Source organism: Aedes albopictus, chromosome 2, assembly GCF_035046485.1.
Source record: "Aedes albopictus strain Foshan chromosome 2, AalbF5, whole genome shotgun sequence".
Lineage (NCBI taxonomy): Eukaryota > Metazoa > Arthropoda > Insecta > Diptera > Culicidae > Aedes > Aedes albopictus.
In genome coordinates this window covers 392,498,457-392,518,302 of record NC_085137.1, presented here as the reverse complement: position 1 = coordinate 392,518,302, position 19,846 = coordinate 392,498,457, and the positions used below count along the sequence as shown (strand labels likewise).

Here is a 19,846-nt window from a genome sequence, read left to right as displayed (position 1 = left end):
AACGAAATATTTGGCGTTAATGGTTAATTTAGATGTTAATTGACCAATTATTACTTTAATTGCTTTAGAAAATAATTTCCATTAATGGCTTGCAGCCAAAAAAGCCCAAAATCACACATTTCGTCCTATAAATTGAGGTATAGCTCAAAATTGTGACGTGCTGGTGCAAATCTTAGCCCGGATTCGGATTCAGCGACCCAAAATCTGTCAGAGACACATAAATGTGCTTTTGAGACAGGCCAAAAGTTGAATTTTGTTTCGCTGTGTTTCCTAAGATGCATCTCTATGGCATAAAGCATAATAAATAATAATAATTTCACTTTTTCGTTCTCTTCGTCATGTTTTTTAATGCTGTTGGACTCAGAGTTGGTCTCAAATCCTTCCCAACCAAGCTGAATTATACGACCAAGTTTCAGGAAATTTGACCAACAAAAACCTGCCATGACGAAGTGAACAAACCTGCCGATAATAGGGTAATTCATGTATTTTGGACAGGCTGAGGACAACGTTGAAAAAATCGTCCCCTAGCTTTCTTAGAAAGCAATTGATTATTTTGCAAAGTTACCAATACGCTTATAATATGATTGTGCTTTGCGTTCCTGGTGACAAAAACCTTAACGAAAGCATTTTAAGCTGAGAAAATCGCAATTTCCGATCGCCTGTAAGAATTGCATTTTGGACACCGAATATATGTTTTGGACACCCTCAGGTATATATAATTTGGACAGGCAATTATTTCAATGTTTAGCCATGAATACTGCTAAATCATGGAAGTAGCATAAATTAACAAATATTTTCTTACAAATAATCAAATTTCTCCGCTTAACAGGCATCTATTTTGATAACTATTACAGTTTTTGTTAAAATCGAGGAAATATCGCCAGACCCACAGAATACGCCTCTAAGTATGCAATCGCACAGCATCTCCTGCAGTTCGTCAGATGACCAAAATATATTTACAGTAGAAAACTTGTAATGTATTTTGGACACCACCTATTTTAGGCGTTCTAGATGAATGTTAAGAGATTGGCTGCCTAATGCTTCTTTATTGAACAGTTTTCATTGCAATAAGGCATTTAAATTTTTTACAATTATTAATTCAACGATTTTGAGGTGAATATTGTATGTGACCGTGATGTGTATGTCGTCTTGCATACCTGTGCATTTGAGGGGTTTTAGAGAAACATTTTACAATTTCGATAATTTTGAAGTAAATTCTTAATTTTTAAGCAAATTTTCAACGTAAGTCATCAGAATAGGGTCTGTTTGATCCAATAATCGATATTCAGAAGTATCAACTTTTATTAGCTCTTCAGAACAAGACATACATCGCAGTGCATGTCCAAATTATATACATGTCCAAATTATATTTTTTACCCTATAGCGCCCAGCGGGTCTCGAGCCCTGATCGAGTGATTGTCGGTCGCAGCCGATAGCCCCTATATCAGGGCGACTCAGTGAGAGAGAGAGAGAGAGTGGTTGAAGGCTACGCTTTCTTACTGCTGTCGCATTGAAGCGGAAAGCGGAATCTATTTTTACATTCGAGGTTCATCAGACTTTTGGGAAAGCTTTGATATATGCGTGTGGAAACTGATAACATATTTTGTTATCATTGAGTGTTTTTATGTTATCGCAATAGATCAAAATTATCGTTTACTAAATTTGTTATCATATGGTTATCATCAATTTGAAAAGATGATAACAAAAATAACAAAATGATAACACTGATAACACATTTTATTATCAAAGTGAATCAAAGTGATATCACTTTGTTATCCGCCTTTGCTCGGGACCATAAACCCTTTCAGAGTCTCCTTGCTTTCCCTCTTGAACTATATGTATCACAAAAACCTCTACCCGACTAGATGGGAAAAACAAAATTATAATTGATTGTGTTATTTTGTTACAATGATTTTTGTAACTACGGTTGTTATAAAACATGTACCGTTAGTAGTTAAAAAAAAAACAAAAATTCTAACAAACTTCGTTCCAAGTGAAACAAAAATATAACAAGTTGATATATAATCATAACACGATTGTTTCAAATTTTTTTAGACTAAACTTGCTAGATAATAACAGAATTATAACATAAATTATAAGTTTTGTTATATATTTAAGAACAAAATTGTTGCAAGTTTTGTTATAAATCTCTTGGCTTGAGTGACCAAAATAACAAAAATTATTAATCTTTTTCGCAACAACACAAAAAACCTTGAAAATTTTGAAATGATTTTGTTACAAAAAATTTAACAAAAAATGCAATAATCGTGTTGCGAAAAAATGTTAGAGGCAATTATATTATAATGCATAATATAACAAATGTTGTTATACATCTGTTTGAATAAAAAAAAACAAGTTTAGTTGCAATTTAGTTATTAAAACTATAACAAATGGTAATATAATTTTCGTATGGATATTTACATGGGATTTTTTTAATATCTTTTTATTTGTGAATTTTAACTTAGGCTAATTCTTCACATACATGGAAAAATCCTTATGACAGAGTATAGCAATAATTACACGTCTTGCTGTTTCAGTGGTTTATTACATTCTAAGCCAGTCTAATGTCAAACCTAATCTGTATCCTAAGTCAATGCCTACTATAGCCTACTACATCTCGGGCATCCTGACATTATCGATGTCCTCATCGATATCATTTTCTTCAGATATGTGATCACTCATCCATTTCCTCATATTTTGAGGAGAACAAACCGAATTAAACGGAATATTTGCAATTTGAAATCCATCAATATCAGTTACGACGTACCTATCATTTGGCAAAACTTTATGAATTTTGTACGGTCCTTTATACTTTGGGGCCAATTTATGTTTTTCATCAGTTTTCAATACTATGAAATCACCTTCAGTATAGACCGTGCACTTAATTCTTTTCCGGTCGGTATTTCTTTTATTGTATACTTGGTTTTTAAAATTTTGATTACGAGCATTTTCGCGAGCATCCGAAATGTTAATTGGTTCAGACAATGTTTGTTTATTGGCAACAAAATTTGCAATATTATGGTTCTCACTATCCAAGTTGTTCTGTTGAACTCCAAACAATAATACACTAGGGAAATTACCAATTGACCTATTATAGGTATTATTAAACACAAACTCGACTTTTGGTAACAACTGATTCCATTTTTTCGATGATTCGTGACACAATTTTGCAAGCATGGGAGTTAAAGTCTTATTTACCCGCTCAACTTGGCCATTTGCCTCAGGAGTATAAGCTGCTGTTTTTACATGTTCAATGTGATTGATGTTCATAAAATCATTAAATTTTTTCGATGTAAAACATTTGCCTCTATCCGTTATAATTCTATTCGGTTTACTGTAAAAGTTCATAAAATTTGTTAAATGAACAATAGTTTCATCTGAGCTAACGGTTTTTGTAGGGAATAACTTTGTAAATTTTGTAAATGCATCTATGATTACCAAAACATATTTAGCTCTGTTTGAAGATTGTAACTGAATTGGTCCATAATAGTCTAAATGAATAGTATTGAAAGGTTTATCACCTTTATCAATAATTTTGACAAATCCTTCTTTCCTTTCAGATGGACTATAAAAAATACAAGTTAAACAATTGCTAATATAACTTTTAACTAATTTCTTCATTCTACTAAACCAAAATTGTTTTTTAATCTCATGTATAGTTTTTTCTATTCCAATATGACCACAGTTGTCATGATTTAACTTGATTACATTATCGATCATAAGTTTTGGAACAACCAATAATCGTTTGATGCCATCTTTTTTAAAAAGCACTCCATTCATAAGTTCAAATTCTGGAAATGAAGATCTTTCTAACAATTGTTTTATTTTAACTATTTTCTGATCTTGTTCTTGTGCTATTATTATGTTTTGTTCTATATCGTTTTCATTAAGCACATTTATAGTGTTGTCTTTGCTATTTTCTTCTATTGAACCAATTCGTTGAATTTCGTCATCAACTGATTGATATTTTTCAATTGGATTTTGACGACTAAGAGCATCAACATGTTGCATTTTTGAGCCATCTCTATATTGTAAATCAAAATTATAGTTTTCTAGAAACATTACCCATCTACAAATTTTTGGGTTAACATCTTTTTTTGATAAAGTTTGCACCAAAGCATTACAATCCGTAAAAATTTTAAAGTGAATTCCTGACAAATAAATGTGAAATCTTTTGATGGCATAAACTACTGCCAGTGTCTCAAGCTCAAAACTGTGTAATTTCGATTCAAGTTCATCTGTTTTTCTGCTAAAATATGAAACTGGATGAAAATTATTATCATTTTGTTTTTGTAGTAGAATGGCTCCAAATCCAAGAGAACTTGCGTCACAGTGAAGTTGTGTTTCAGCATGTGGATCATAAATTGCAAGAATTGGTGAAGAAATCAATCTATTTTTCAACGTATTAAACGCTTCCAATGCTACATCATCAAATACAAATTTTGTGTCTTTCCTCAAAAGGTTATACAAAGGTCTCGCTATAGTTGCAAAGTTTTTGACAAATTTTCTGAAATAGCTAGTGAGGCCTAAAAATCTCTGTACTTCTTTACTATTTTTAGGAACAGGAAAATTTGAAATATTTTCAATATGGCTATTATTAAGCTTTTTGCCAAATTTATTTATTGTGTAACCTAAGTATTCTATTTCGTCAAACAAAAAATAACATTTACTTACATTTATTTCCAATAAATTATCATTTAAAATTTGAAAAACTTTTGCCAACGTTTCAAAATGTTCATCAAAATTTTTACTTGCAATTAAAATGTCATCAATATAAACAATAATTTTACCATCATCAATTAATTCTTTAAAAATTTTGTTTATAAATCGTTGAAATACTGCAGGAGCATTGCATAATCCAAATGGCACACGCAGATATTCATATTGGCCTTTTGGTGTTACAAACGATGTATATTTAGTGGATTCCTCAGCTATTCTTATTTGATGAAATCCGGATTTCAGATCAATAATTGAAAAAACAGTTTTACCTCTCAAAGAATCAATCAAATCATCTATAATAGGCAATGGGTAATTATCTCTAACGGTATTTTTATTCAATTTTCTATAATCTACGCATAGTCTGAAATCATTATCCTTTTTGGGAATTAATACAATTGGACTCGCATAAGGTGAATTGCTTTCTTTAATGATTCCTTCTTTCAAAAGCTCTTCGATTTTTTCATCAACTTTATTTTTCTGAGCAAAGGATAATCTTCTAGGTTTAAAATGGAAATATTCTTCTTTTTTAAGACTTATGGTCATTTCATAGTTTGTAACTGGTTTTGAAGGTTTTTTATTAAAGTAATAATAAGTTTTGAAATATTCTAAAAATTTTGCCTTTTGGTCATCAGTTACTTTTCCAATATTCTTAATCAAAGTTTTATACGTATCTGAACTGATGTTACATATGTTGTTTCTATTTACCTTTATCATTGATGGATTTTCAATCTGCAAATACCTTTTATCATCCTCATACATTCGGATTCCATTTTGAATAATCGTTCGAACATCTGGACGCATGATCACATCTCGTCCGATTATGCCATCGACGAGTCCCATAAACTTATCCGCGATTACATGGAATTCAACTCTGAAACGAATATTTTGGATAATTATTTCAGTTCTAAAAATGCCTAGTATTTTAAGTCTATTTCCACTAATACTCCGGTAATATTTACTGTTATTAAATTTAGAAATTTTGAATTTTTCAACCAAACCCCGGCGTATTAGTGAAATTGGACTTCCAGTATCGAATAAAGCTTTTAGTCTACTGTTATGATCAGCTAACTGAAAATCTACAATGCCATGTCGTCCATCTCCTAGTGCTAAGTCATTTTCTGCAACAGCATTCACTCGTTTTGATGCAGCAATTCCATTACCAGGATTTCTCCGATATCGTTCCGGTTGTCCAAAATTTTCACGCGTCTTCCAGCAACAAGCAGCAACATGTCCATACTGATTACAGGTGTAGCACTTGACTGAATTTCTCAATGGGGCTTGATATCTTGAATCATTTCCAATCATGCGAAAAGCTTGAACTATTTCTGTAACGGTTTTAAAGTTTGACATTCTGGCTTGATTTTTAAGAACGGGATCCAAAATGCCTTCCACAATGTAGTCTACTAATTCTTGATCCGGCATCTTCAATTTTTGGGCAAGAACTTTCTTAGCTTGACAGTAATCGGCAAAGGTTTCAAATAGTCCAGACCATGTTTTCTTCTCCAAGCGCTTCCTAATCTCAAACGTATTGATTGGGCGGTCGAAAAACACCTTCAGACTTCTAATTATTTCAGCATAATCCTTCGTCATAAAGTCCGCTTGAGAGTGTAACCAAGATAGAGCATTAGCTTTCAGATTACGAATGACAACCAGCTTCATAATGAAATCATCGATATTCAAAGCTTGTTTCGTGTTTTCAAGTATAGCAACAAAATGGTTGACATCTTCTTCAGCACTTCCAGAATACGACGGCAGCATCAGTGAAATTTCTTCTGGTTTGAAATGAACTGGTTGACCAACAGGACTTGCGTTGATCCCTGAGATTTCTACTTGAGCCGACAAATTTCCACGATTATTGTTACGCACATCACAAATATTGTCTCCGCCACCGTTTCCAATGCAATTCGACACGGATCCGGCAGTCGGTTGGACAGCGGCAGCTGCAGCATTCATTGCGCTTGACACGACGATACCTGCAGCAAATTGTCCGCCTTCTTCAAGTGAACTTCTCCTCATTTCAAAATGCATATCATCCTCCACTCTCCTGGATAGCGAATCGACAGAATTAACAGCACTGCCAGCAGCATTTGAGTAACTTGGGTAGACGGTTTCGGCAGAATTTTCGAGATATCCCTGATTCTCCATTTCTCCAATACTCGGTGTAGCATTTTTCTCCAGTTCAGCGGAAGTTTTTTGGCTTCGAAGGAACATGGTGTTATCCCACTTCTGAATTATAGCAATAATTACACGTCTTGCTGTTTCAGTGGTTTATTACATTCTAAGCCAGTCTAATGTCAAACCTAATCTGTATCCTAAGTCAATGCCTACTATAGCCTACTACACAGAGTTATATCAACATTTGTTATTTCTAATAACAGTTGTTATAATTTTGTTATAATCCTGTTATGTGCTTCTGGTCGGGTACTCATTATCCTAGTCGGAAACTCGCCGGAACCCACATCAAATCTCGACAAATATTGATCTGGTTTGCATTAGATCTCTCCTCTCGAACTCCAATGTAATTCTTCTACCCATGCCAATAAAAACTACATTCCCACTGAATTTTCTTAAGTCATACCTAATCGACGGCAAATTCTTGAAATTGATCAATCGTGGAGTAGATTGTAATACCATTCTAACAATCTGGGAGTTACGGTGGGCGGGTCACGTAATTAGGTTGTCAGACAGCAACCCGGCTAAAATGGTTCTCGAGAGTCATCCGACCGGCACAAGAAGCCGTGGAACGTATCGAACTAGGTAGGTCGATTAAAAAAAAAGACAATTTCACCGTCTTCGTCCTTGCGGCCTCTACAGACTGAACACTACAAACATTCGACAACGGACAACATATATTACACCCAGTGGCCCAGTGAAGAATTTTCCGTTTGACGAAAAGTTTTCCCCGACTGGAGCGGGAATCGAACCCACCCGAGCAGAGGAGAATAGCAAGTTAATAACTACGAAATCACATAACCTGTTTTTATATCTTGTTTTGTTATTATTAAATTATCAAGGCATAGCTTTACCATAACAAATTTTGTTGGACAATCTCATTTTGTTATAATCAAGCTATTGATATACATTAACTAAATTACATTAAAATAACATGTTTTGTTGAAGTACAAGTTTAGTTATTGTTGTACTATTGATCAACCTATCAGCAATAGCACAACAGTAACAAGTTTTGAAATCACAGCAACAATTCGACAATTATGACCTGTCCCTTTGTGTTGTTTCATTTTTATATTCAGTTAAAAGGGAAATTCCTGAACGACTCCTTTTAAGAATTCCTTAAATAATTTTCGGATAAGTTCTTGGAAGTTCTGGAGGAACCTTTCGATAAATCCCTGGAAAAGTCTTCAAGAGAACTGCGGGCGCAATTTTATTAGAAATTCCGAAGTAAATTCTGAGCAATTATTAGGATTCTTGGCAGAATCCTTTGAAAAACTCCTGGTGAATTCTTAGGAAAAACTCATGGTGAAATCCTCAAAGAAATTTTCAGAGAAATCTTAAGATGAACTTCAGGACTAATGATCACAGGAAATTCTGAAGAAACCCTTGAAGGGATTCTATTCAGGATTCTGGAGGAATTTCTAGAAGAGTCTTTAAAAATCAATGAAAGATCCCGTCAAAGAACTCTCGGAAAAATTTCTGGAAGATTTTTGGAGACATTTATGGAAAAGTTTATGATCAAATCAGTCGACAAATTTTTGGAAGAATTTTATGACAAAGTCATTTGATAAACATAAAAGGAGTTTTTGACGGAATCCTTAGTGAAATAAATAGAGAAATTTTAGAACAAAAAAATGCAAAAATTTCTGGTGAAAGCCTGTAGGAGGAAGTTAAGGAGAAATTATAGCAAAATTTTTGGAGGAATTCTTGCAGAATCCAGGAGGAATATTCGACATAATTCTTGAATCCAGGAAAAATCGGAGGATTTAAAACAATCTTTCCAGGAAAATTGTAATAATCTGTACAATATTTCCAATATCCCAAAAAAAATTCTGCAAAACCTTTGAGCAGTCTAAAAAATACTTCAGTTTCTATGCTGAAAAAAAAAACAAAGGTCACACGTGCTCCGAAAACAATTAAAGTATAGCAGTTTATAAATTAAAGGTGGAAATCGAAGCTCGTCCTATTTGATAATATAGAAATTACTAAAGTTCGATTATCTTGCTACTTCAAATCTCTTAGAATTAATTTAAAGCTAAATATAGTATTTTTCGATCATTTGAAAATATTTCTTGCGTCAGAGTGATGAACCTCATGTTATTGGCGGGTTTGTGAGACAAAGCGAATGAATTTATATAATAAGTATTATAAGTTTTTTTGTAACGAGTTTGATATCATAGCAAATTCTGCTCTCCGATTATTATCAATAACATATTAATATCAAAATTCGTTATTGAAATATGTTCCGAATTCACTGTTATTAAGTTGTTATTGAAACTAACAAAACAAGTTATTGAAATGGTTTTCCAGGAACATTTTTTTGTTATGGAATTTGTTATTTTGCCGCTTATGACAGACAAATTTATAACACAATATGTTATGGAAATAACTTAAAAATAATCAATTTTATTATTCAGTTATTTTTCCTAAATAACACAGCTCCTTATGCTGTTGTTATTCCCTTCTGCTCGGGCACACTCCGAGGCTTACGAGACACTTAAACGACTGACGCCGCTAACCGCTCGGCCACGGAAGCCCACATTAAGTGGAAGGCGATTTGCGGACTCTTTGCAAAGTGCGAGACTGGAGTGGAGACCCAGTCCATGCATGGACCGAGTCGAAAGGAGACGATTCCTTCGTACAGCAGGGGACACTCAGGCCTGCATCTAACCAGTAAGGTAAGTATGAATTATTAAATGATGATTTTACAATATCCTAGTAATGACGATTAAAACACAAAAAAGATGTTTTTCTCTCTTCATCGGTTACTTTATTTTTCTCAGTTTATCTTGCGCAATTAAAGTAAACTATAAACTCTTGCCAGTAAATATATTCAAAAAAAAAATGACGGATTTCTAGGGTGTTTCTTTATTTGGTAAAATAGTTTCATTGGGTATCAAATACAAAATAAAAGAAAAAAATATGATAGATATAACATAAGTTCCAAGGTTTACAGTGCGGGACGCAGAGTCCCATAAACATAAATTGCAATATAAAGATCAATGGCTTTTTGGTCAATTATCTATACCTAAAGTATGTGGATGATTAAAGTTGACATCGCTGTTTGCTGCGTTTCCATGGTCAAAACTGTCTCTTGCCGTTCGGGAGCGGGGAAAATGACGATTTTTCCTGATGTTGATGTTGTTGTTGTTGTTATTGGTGATGTTCAGGTCTTGATGTTCTAGACGCTGTTGGTTAAGCACATGGTGATCGCCATTTTCTCTACCACCAAACTCGGTAGACGGTGTAAGATCTTAGAGGTTGTCTTCTACCTACAAGAGTTGCATTTGTTTTTTTTTGTTCAAAGAAACGACAATCCTATAAGTATTGATTACGTAACACTAGCGGTTAACTCTTTCTAAAAGTGGTTTCAAGTCAAACAGGATTATAAGCGATTAAATATGTGGGGTTAAAATCAAACGAATTAAGCGATTATCTATATAGTTTTTGCTGAAAGATTGCTTCAAAAATCGTTTCTTAAAGGTTACAGTGCGCGCTTAAAAAATAAAAAGGGGTTGTGTGAAAAAAATCAAAATAATTTTTCGAAATCCCGAAGGATCCGCAAAGTGTCTCTCTCTAAGCGTCTATGAGGTCTAAGATATGCAAAAGCTACATGGGATTGGGTATTCTGGAGTCTCCGCTCGACAACAAACGGGACAAAATGGGTCCTACTGAAACAACGAGGTCGTTTTGCCCCCTGTGCTCGACTAAACTAAAAGGATTGGTTTTTTTTTTCTTCTACTAAGGTTGTCGTTTGCATGTTTTCGTTGTGTTGTAGTCTCTCTGTTAATTCCATTATTTTGTTGCGTGAAAGCTTCTTAGCGTTAGTAAAATTAAAGTTTGAAAGTTCTTCTTGTTTTCTAGGAATGGGGAATTTGGGAAAAAATGAGGAATGGGGAAAATGGGTTTCATTTTTTTTTGTTATGTGGGAGAAATAGCGGGAAAATAGTTTTTCATTTTGCTATTTTTTTGCAGGCAGTTTCAAGGGCGCCGGTTGCTGCGAATATAAGCACATTCTGAAAGTCGAGTTGCCTACTTCGGTCTGCCTTTTGGTAGTTTAGAAAGCGTTCGAATTAAAAGCGGTTAACGAAATTTCCAGTTCTGTTTTTTTTTGTCGCGACTCGATGCCTTGTTAGAAGATTTAGTTGGCGTTTACAAAATCCTGGAGTATTTGCTGTTAAGATAGCGCTTCGAGTGGAAGTTGTACGACTTGATCTGATTACTTAGAGTGTACATAAGCTTCTTGTCATCCCGCTTCAATCCGATGTTGGTGTAGTTGTACATTTCGTCGATGCTCTTCGGCGTTCTGGAATGGGATTATAGTCATTAGAATTTTTGGTATCGATATTTGGGATATAAACACAAAATATTAAACATAGGGTCTGGGACCATTTGGGATAGGTGCTCCATATTTTGGGTACTTGCTACTATAACTTAATCAATTTTGAACCGATTGACTTGAGACACGATAAGATACGCACAGTATCTAGCCATGTGCAATTCAAGTCAATCGGTTTGAAATTGACTGAATTATGGCAGCAAGTGCCTAAGATAGGTGCTCCTGCCCAAATGGTCCCAGACCCTATGTATTGCGTAAAGCTCATAGGCACACATTGTGTTGAAAAATGGACAAATCGAGACAAACTTGAGATGAAAAAATACATATAATTCCAGTATCAGTAGGTCGGCTCTAGAGGCACGTTCTCCTCCATTCGGGAAATTTGTGCCATCGCCATGAACACGAGCCTATTCATCATTTACCTGACGGAGAAGGGAAGGAAAGAGGATAGGACATGGGAAAGGACAGGTAAGGGAATAGGATCGTCATACTCGCAAAAGCGTACCACAATGGGTTCACATAGCGTCCTGAAAAGGACACTGTAATAACGCATAAGCGTGCCACAATGGGTTCGAACAGCGCCCTGAGAAGGGCACTGTGATAATGCATAAAGCGTAAAGAGAGCCTATAGCTCTTTACCACAGCGGGTCAAGAACAACAGAACATCCTGAAGATTCAGGTTTCTGAAGTCAGTTTCACTTAATAAGTGTTTCCCGAGTACTCGGAAACGCAATTGCGCAAAAACTGGACAGTTACATATTAAATGATACGAAGTTCCATAATCGGATTCACAGCTATCACATGCAAATGAATCAGCTTGCTGAATATTCGCCATGTGATAACTGAGTCGGCAATGGCCAGTCAATGCTTTGACCAGCATGCTGCAATTCTGCTTTGACAGATTTGTTAGATACTTTGCCACCCCTAGAGATGGCTCAGTACAATACAATTTTGTTTGACGACATGACTCCAAACTATTCCAGTATTGTTTGTGCTGAGTGGCAGCCCAGGTGTCAATCTGAAGCTTCACCCAACACTTGGATACCGGAATAGCTGGCTCAGGGCCAATGAAGTCATGTGATGCTCCAGTGCGAGCTAACTCATCAGCCAATTCATTTCCAGCGATGGAAGAATGGCCAGGTACCCATACAAGGTGAACAGCGTTCGCTGAATTCAGCTCCTCAATTTGAGTTCGACAAGCGATAACTATCTTCGACCTGGAGTTGGCCGAAGCAAGTGCTTTAATAGCAGCCTGGCTATCTGAACAGAAGTATATTACTTTGCCCATTACGTACTGCTGAAGTGCTGATTGCACTCCGCACATAAGAGCAAAGATTTCGGCCTGAAAAACGGTGCAGTGTCTGCCAAGTGAATAAGACTGATACAGCCTTAGCTCACGAGAATAAACACCAGCACCTGCTCGACCTTCGAGCAGGGAGCCATCAGTGTAACATACGATGCCGTCTGAAATACTTCTCTCCAGATAACCAGATGTCCACTCTTCCCGGGAAGGGAATTTCGTGGAAAATGTCCTATATGGAAAATTACAAGCAATTGTAAGATCACTTGGAGCAAGGACAACTTTGTCCCAATTCACCAAAAGTGGAAACAACGAGGTGTGTGTTGAACTGCGGTTCACAGGAGTTTCCTCTAGTAAACCGAGTACCCATAGGCGGTAAGTGCAAGAAAGTGCTTCTTGTTTGAGATGAATGTGTAGTGGGGCAACGTCAAAGAGAACTTCGAGCGCTGCCGTGGGAGTTGAAGAGAACGCTCCAGACATTGCCATTAAGCACATCCTTTCAAAGGGCCCATATAGCCGTGGCGGTAAACGCACGGGTATTCAGCATGACCATGCTGAGGGTGACGGGTTCGATTCCCGGTCGGTCCAGGATCTTTTCGTAAAGGAAATTCCCTTGACTTCCTTGGGCATAGAGTATCTTCGTGCCTGCCACACGATATACACATGCAAAATGGTCATTGGCAGAGGAAGCTCTCAGTTAATAACTGTGGAAGTGCTCATAGAACACTAAGCTGAGAAGCAGGCTTTGTCCCAGTGAGGACGTTACGCCAAGAAGAAGAAGAAGAAGATCCTTTGGAGATGGCCCAACTTTGATTGGACCGTTCTCACTTCGCCCTTTTGCCACCACACAAGACATCCATAGGCCAATATTGGCCGAACAACAGTTGTGTAGATCCATTTGATATACTTGGGTTTTAGACCCCAAGTTGTACCAAAGGTTCGCCGGCATTGCCCGAAGGCCATACAAGCTTTCTTGATTCTGAACTCAACATGAGGTGTCCATGAAAGCTTGGAATCAAGAATGACTCCAACGTACTTTACCTGTTCAGTCACATTGATTTCAGAATCAAAGAGACGTAAAGTTCGAACACCATTACGGTTTCGCTTTTCCGTGAAAAGAACAATAGATGTTTTACTCGGATTTACCGAAAGGCCATATTGGCGACACCAACCCTCAACTACCTGAAGAGCGTTTTGCATCAGGTCGAAAAGGGTGCTGATGCACATACCGACTAACAATGTTAGGTAGTCGTCGGCAAAACCATAAGTAGGAAAACCGCTATTATTGAGTTGCCTCAATAGCGTATCTGCTACGAGATTCCATAAAAGTGGTGATAAGACTCCCCCTTGGGGGCATCCACAAACACTCAATTTCCTAATCGCCGCTTGACGCAATGTCGAGAAAAGATGTCGGTTTTTGAGCATTTGGTGAATCCAATTGGAAATCATTGGAGATATACCATGACCCCGTGCGGCTTCCAATATGGCATCGAAAGGCACGTTGTCAAAGGCACCCTCGATATCTAAGAAAACACCCAAGCAGGATTGCTTTTGAGCGAATGCCTTCTCGATATCGTAAACAACTTTGTGTAAAAGAGTCACAGTGGACTTTCCAGATTGGTAAGCATGTTGGTTCACATGAAGAGGCACATTGGCCAGATGAACATCACGGATGTGATGATCGACTATGCGTTCTAAGCATTTCAGAAGAAAAGAGGTCAAACTGATAGGTCTGAAGCTCTTTGCTTCTGCATACGACGCGCGACCCACTTTCGGAATAAACTTCACAGTAATATCCCGCCAGGATTTGGGAATATACCCTGTAGCAAAACTGCAAACAAGTAGTTGTTTCAAAACATGTTTGAAATGATCAAATTCCTTCTGAAGCAAAATAGGATAAATCCCATCTGCCCCAGGAGATTTGAAAGGAGCAGAATTTTTGGTATCGATATTTGGGATATAAACACAAAATATTAAACATAGGGTCTGGGACCATTTGGGATAGGTGCTCCATATTTTGAGTACTTGCTACTATAACTTAATCAATTTTCGGTTTGAAATTGACTGAATTATGGCAGCAAGTGCCTAAGATAGGTGCTCCTGCCCAAATGGTCCCAGACCCTATGTATTGCGTAAAGCTCATAGGCACACATTGTGTTGAAAAATGGACAAATCGAGACAAACTTGAGATGAAAAAATACATATAATTCCAGTAAGGTTTGAACCCACGTCTTCTCCCACGCTAGAACAGGAAATGATTCCACTGAGTAGAAAGCCAACCTGAAGCTTACGTCCACCCACGTTCGTATTCGCATCTCTCCATCTCTTTCGGTCTTTAGGTGTCCACTTTCAACACTCTCTGAGAGTGCCTAAGAATAAGAGCGTAGCCAGCTTTTTGGTCGAGCACTCTAAGCAAATTTATACCTGCTAACTCCTTTATAACTAAACGCAACACAAAGAAATTGAACATTTCAGATGGAATCCCTTAGTAAACTCTTGAAGAAACTGGGAATTCCTTGACGAATTTTTGGAAGAATCGCTGAAGGACTTTCTAATGGAACATTCTCAAAACATTCTAGAGTAAAAACTCCTAGTAGTATTTCTGGAGGAATTCCTGAAAAACAAAACAATGGAAACTTTTCGAAAGGATTCTTGGATGAAAAAAAAAAGGTTTTTTATTTCGACAGAATTCCTTACTGATTTTTGGAGAATTTCCTGACTCCTGCATGCATTCCTCTTAAATTATCTTAAAGAATTCCGATACAAATCGCAGGAGGAATCCCTCGAGAAATCCTTGAAGTTCTTAAAAAATATTCAAGTAATCCTGGAGAAAATCTTGGGTACATCTCTGGAAAAGATGCAGAAAGAATTTTCGAAATTTCTCACAGAATCCCTGAATAAACTTTGGAAGAGATCCCGAGGAATCTCAAGAGGAATTCCTTAGGCAATCCCTGGAAGGGTTTCCGGAGAAATCTTTGGAGGAATTCCTGCAGAAATCCCCGGAAAAATTCCCGGAGGAGTTCCCGGAGAAACTTCTGGAGGAACTGTTGAAAGAAAAAAAACCGTGGCGGAATTTCTAGATGAATTCCTGGAGCAATCCCTGGAAGAATTCACAAAGGAATCCCTGGATGAGGATATCCTGGAGGAATTCCTGGAGAAATCTCTTTGAGGAATTCTTGGAGCAATCCCTGGAGTGATTTTTGAAGAAATATCTGGAGAACTTCCTACAGCTATTCCTGGATTAATTCATGGAGAAATCTCTGGAGGAATTCAGGAAGAAACCCTTGAAAAAAAAATCTGAAAAAATCCCTCGAGAAAGTCCTGAAGAAATTCCTTGAGGAATTTATGGAGGAGTTTATGGAGAAATTCCTAGAGGAATTCCAGGAGGAATTCCAGGAGGAATCCCTGAAGCAATTCTCAGAGGAATTTCTGCAGGAATCCCTAGAGCAATCATTGAAATCCATGGAGGAATTCCTGAAAAAAAAAACCTGGGGGAAATTCCAGGGAAATTTCTGGAGGAATTTTGGAGGAATCCCTAAAGCAATTACTGGAGGAATCTTGGAGAAATGCCTGAAGAAATTCTGAAAGAAATGCATGGAGTAATTCCTCGAGAAATGCCTGGAGGAATTACTAGAGGAATCTCTAGAAGAATCCCTGGAAGAATTCCTGGAGGAATCCCTGGTGGTAATATTCCTGGATAAATTTCTAATACTGGAAGAATTTCTGAAGGAATTCCTGGAGGAATGGATGGAGTAATTCCTGGAGAAATGCCTTTAGGAATTTTTGGAGGAATCCCTAGAGGAATCTCTAAAAAAATTCCTTGAGAAATTCCTGGAGGAATATCTGAAGGAGAAATTTCTCATTCCTAGAGGAATCCCTTGAGAAATTGCTGTTGATATTCCTTAATAAATTACTGTAGGAATTTCTAAAGGAATTCCTGAAGAAATTCCTGAAACAATTCCTGAAGAAATCCTTGCTGGAATTTTTCCACGAAATACTCCAGAGATTTCTTCAGAAATTCTAGAGGAATGCCTCTAGAGGACATTCCTGAAGGAATGCTTGGAGGAATGCCTGGAATAATGCGTAAAGAAATTCCTGTAGAAATTCCTATAGGAGTTCCTGGAGGAATCCCTGAAGGAATTCCTGGATATTTTTTTGGAAGTTTCCCTGCGGGAATTTCTGAAGGAATCCCTGGAGAATTTCTTGGAGAACTACCTGGAGAAATTTCTTTATGAAATTTCTGAAATAGGTCCTTAAGAAATTCATGGATTAATTCTTGGAGGAATTTCTGAAAGAGTTCCTGGGAAAATTCCAGAAACAATTCCTGGATTAATTCGTGGAGGAATGGCTGAAGAAATTTCATGGGGAGTTCCTAGAGGAGTTTCTGGAGTAATCCCTGGAGGAGTTCCTTGGGGAATTCCTGGAGCAACTCTTGGAGGAATGCCTGGAGGAATACCTGTAGAATCGCGTGGAGGAATTCCTGTAGGTGTTCCTTTTAGGAATTACCGTAGAATCTCTCGGATGAGTTTCCGTTGAAACTCCTGGAGGAATTCCGGGATGAATCTCTGGAGAAGTTTTTGGAAGAATTCCTAAAGGAACAACTAGAAGAATCGCTGGATAAATTCCAGGAGGAATTTCTGAAAGAATCCCTGAAGAACCTTGGATGATTACCTGGAAAGAATCTATGACAAAAGGTCGAAAGACATAAGGTCGAAGGACAAAAGGTCGAAGGACAAAAGGTCGAATGGACAAAAGGTCGAATGGACAAAAGGTCGAATGGACAAAAGGTCGAATGGACAAAAGGTCGAATGGACAAAAGGTCGAATGGACAAAAGGTCGAAGGGACAAAAGGTCGAATGGACAAAAGGTCGAATGGGACAGAAGGTCGAATGGACAAAAGGTCGAATAGAACAAAAGGTATAATTGACAGTAGACAATTTGGAAGACATGATAAAGTGGTCAGTATTTGACAGAAAAACGACAATTAGCTTATATGCAGCTATTTACTACCGCATTGCAATCCGAAATAGATGCCTAGAATGATAGAAAATAGAAGACAATAGAAGGATATAAAGTAATGTTATTCATGAAAGTGAAATCCGCCGAAAATGCTTTGAAGCTCTTTGGAATGCCCCCCAAAATCCCCCTTAAAACCCCAGAAACCCCATGTAACGCACCTCAGACCTTCCGAAACCCCTGAGTACGCTATGTAACGCTTCCGTAACGTTTGTGAAATCCGCCGAATATTCTCTGAAGCTCTTTGGTATGCCTCCAAAATCCCCCTTAAACCCCCAGAAACCCCATGTAACGCACCTCAGACCCTCCGAAACCCCAGAAAACGGCTTGTAACGCCTCCGTAACGTTTCTGAAATCCGCCGAAAATGCTCTGAAGCTCTTTGGAATGCCTCCAAAATCCCCCTTAAACCCCCGGAAGCCCCATGTAACGCACCTCAGACCTTCCGAAACCCCTGAAAACGCTATGTAACGCTTCCGTAACGTTTGTGAAATCCGCCGAAAATTCTCTGAAGCTCTTTGGAATGCCTCCAAAATCCCCCTTAAACCCCCGGAAACCCCATGTAACGCACCTCAGACCCTCCTAAACCCCAGAAAACGGCATGTAACGCCTTCGTAACGTTTCTGAAATCCGTCGAAAAATGCTCTGAAGCTCTTTTGAATACCTCCAAAATCCCCCTAATACCCCCAGAAACTCCATGTAACGCACCTCAGGCCCTCCGAAACCCCTGAAAACGCCATATAACGCCTCCGTAACGTTTGTGAAATTCGCCGAAAAATGCTCTGAAGCTCTTTGGAATGCCTCCAAAATCCGATAATGAAAAAATGTACTATACGGTTCACGGGTTGGGAGGCTTTCAATCCTTGGAGGAATAATTTATGAAAGCTTAAGAATCCGTTGTTGAGTTATTCTTGCAAAGACTGAACGCCATTCCTCCCAACATAATCATCAGCAGTCGAAATTCGAAGAAATTATTTATACTTATACAGTGTAATTCGTCGGAACTACCTATAAATCCAAGAGGGGGTGAATCATATCGGATGATCACTAATCACAAGTAGTATTTTTTATGCAGTAGAGATAGGAAGAACAGCTATTGAATTAAAGAAGGCAAAATTTCTGATTGAATTATAAGTACCTAAATAGTCGATAATTAATTCAGTAACAAAACTTAAAAGAACAGCCTATAAATTTAAGAAGGAAAAATTACTGAACAATACATCAAACTAAATGGCCATTAAATACTACATCAACACAACTTGGAAGAATAGCCTATAAACAAAAGAAGGAAAAAATTCCTATAGAAATGTTAGTGACTGAAATACATATGATTACTATAAAAGCACCATAATGTTTCTCTCAATGAGCAACAACATGAACCATTCGACCTTTTGTCCCATTCGACCTTTTGTCCCTTCGACCTTTTGTCCATTCGACCTTTTGTCCATTCGACCTTTTGTTCATTCGACCTTTTGTCCATTCGACCTTTTGTCCATTCGACCTTTTGTCCATTCGACCTTTTGTCCATTCGACCTTTTGTCCATTCGACCTTTTGTCCATTCGACCTTTTGTCCATTCGACCTTTTGTCCATTCGACCTTTTGTCCATTCGACCTTTTGTCCATTCGACCTTTTGTCCATTCGACCTTTTGTCCTTCGACCTTATGTCCTTCGACCATTTGTCCTTCGACCTTCTGTCCTAAAGCCCCTGGAAAAAAATCTGGAGAAATTGCTTCGTGAATATCTGGAGGAATTCCTGGAAGAGTTCCTGGATCAATTCCTGGAAGAGATTCTCAAGGAATTCCTGGAGGAGTGCCAGTAAAAATCTTGGAGGAATCTCTAGACGAATTCCTTGAGGAACTTCTGGGGAATTCCTGGAGGAAACTCTAGACGAAATCCTAAAGGAATATCAAGAAAGAATAATGGAGGAATCCCTGCGAGAGTTCCTGGAGAACAGAAAAAAAAATTAGAAGAATCCCCGCAAGAATTCCCAGAGCAACCCTGGAAAATTTTCTGGAGGAATCCCTCAAGATATTCCTGGAGGAACTCCTGGTATAATCCTAGGAAGAATATCCGAAGTAATCACAGGAGGAATTCCTGAGGGAATCCCAAGAGAAGTTTTGAAGAAATTTTAGTAGGAAATTAAGGAAGAAGGTCTCAAAAAATCGCGGACGAAATTCATGGAGAAATCCAGAAGGAATCTTAAGAAAAGTTAAAGAAGTTACTCTTGGAGGAATCCCTGAAGCAGATCCTGGAGGAATTCGTGAAGAAACCCTATGAGGAATCCTGGAAGCAATCCCAAG

The 19,846-nt window shown here is 37.5% G+C and overlaps 1 protein-coding gene across 3 annotated transcripts in view; it reads right to left on the bottom strand.

Moving 5' to 3' along the window:
• Nucleotides 1-9,636: 9,636 nt before the first annotated feature.
• Nucleotides 9,637-19,846, bottom strand: part of LOC115270128 (flightin) — a 39,696-nt gene continuing 29,486 nt past the window's right edge. Inside the window, exons 4-5 of one of the 3 annotated variants that reach the window (XR_003899058.2) lie at nucleotides 10,928-11,197; nucleotides 9,637-10,163 (exon numbers count right to left, since the gene is read on the bottom strand). Coding sequence is in view for 2 of the 3 variants with exons in the window: in XM_029879215.2 (XP_029735075.1) it covers nucleotides 11,044-11,197 (154 nt within the window). In the remaining variant the exon portion in view is untranslated. Of the gene's footprint in view, nucleotides 11,198-19,846 lie in introns of all 3 variants that reach the window. The other 2 variants (XM_029879217.2, XM_029879215.2) reach the window with 2 other exon arrangements.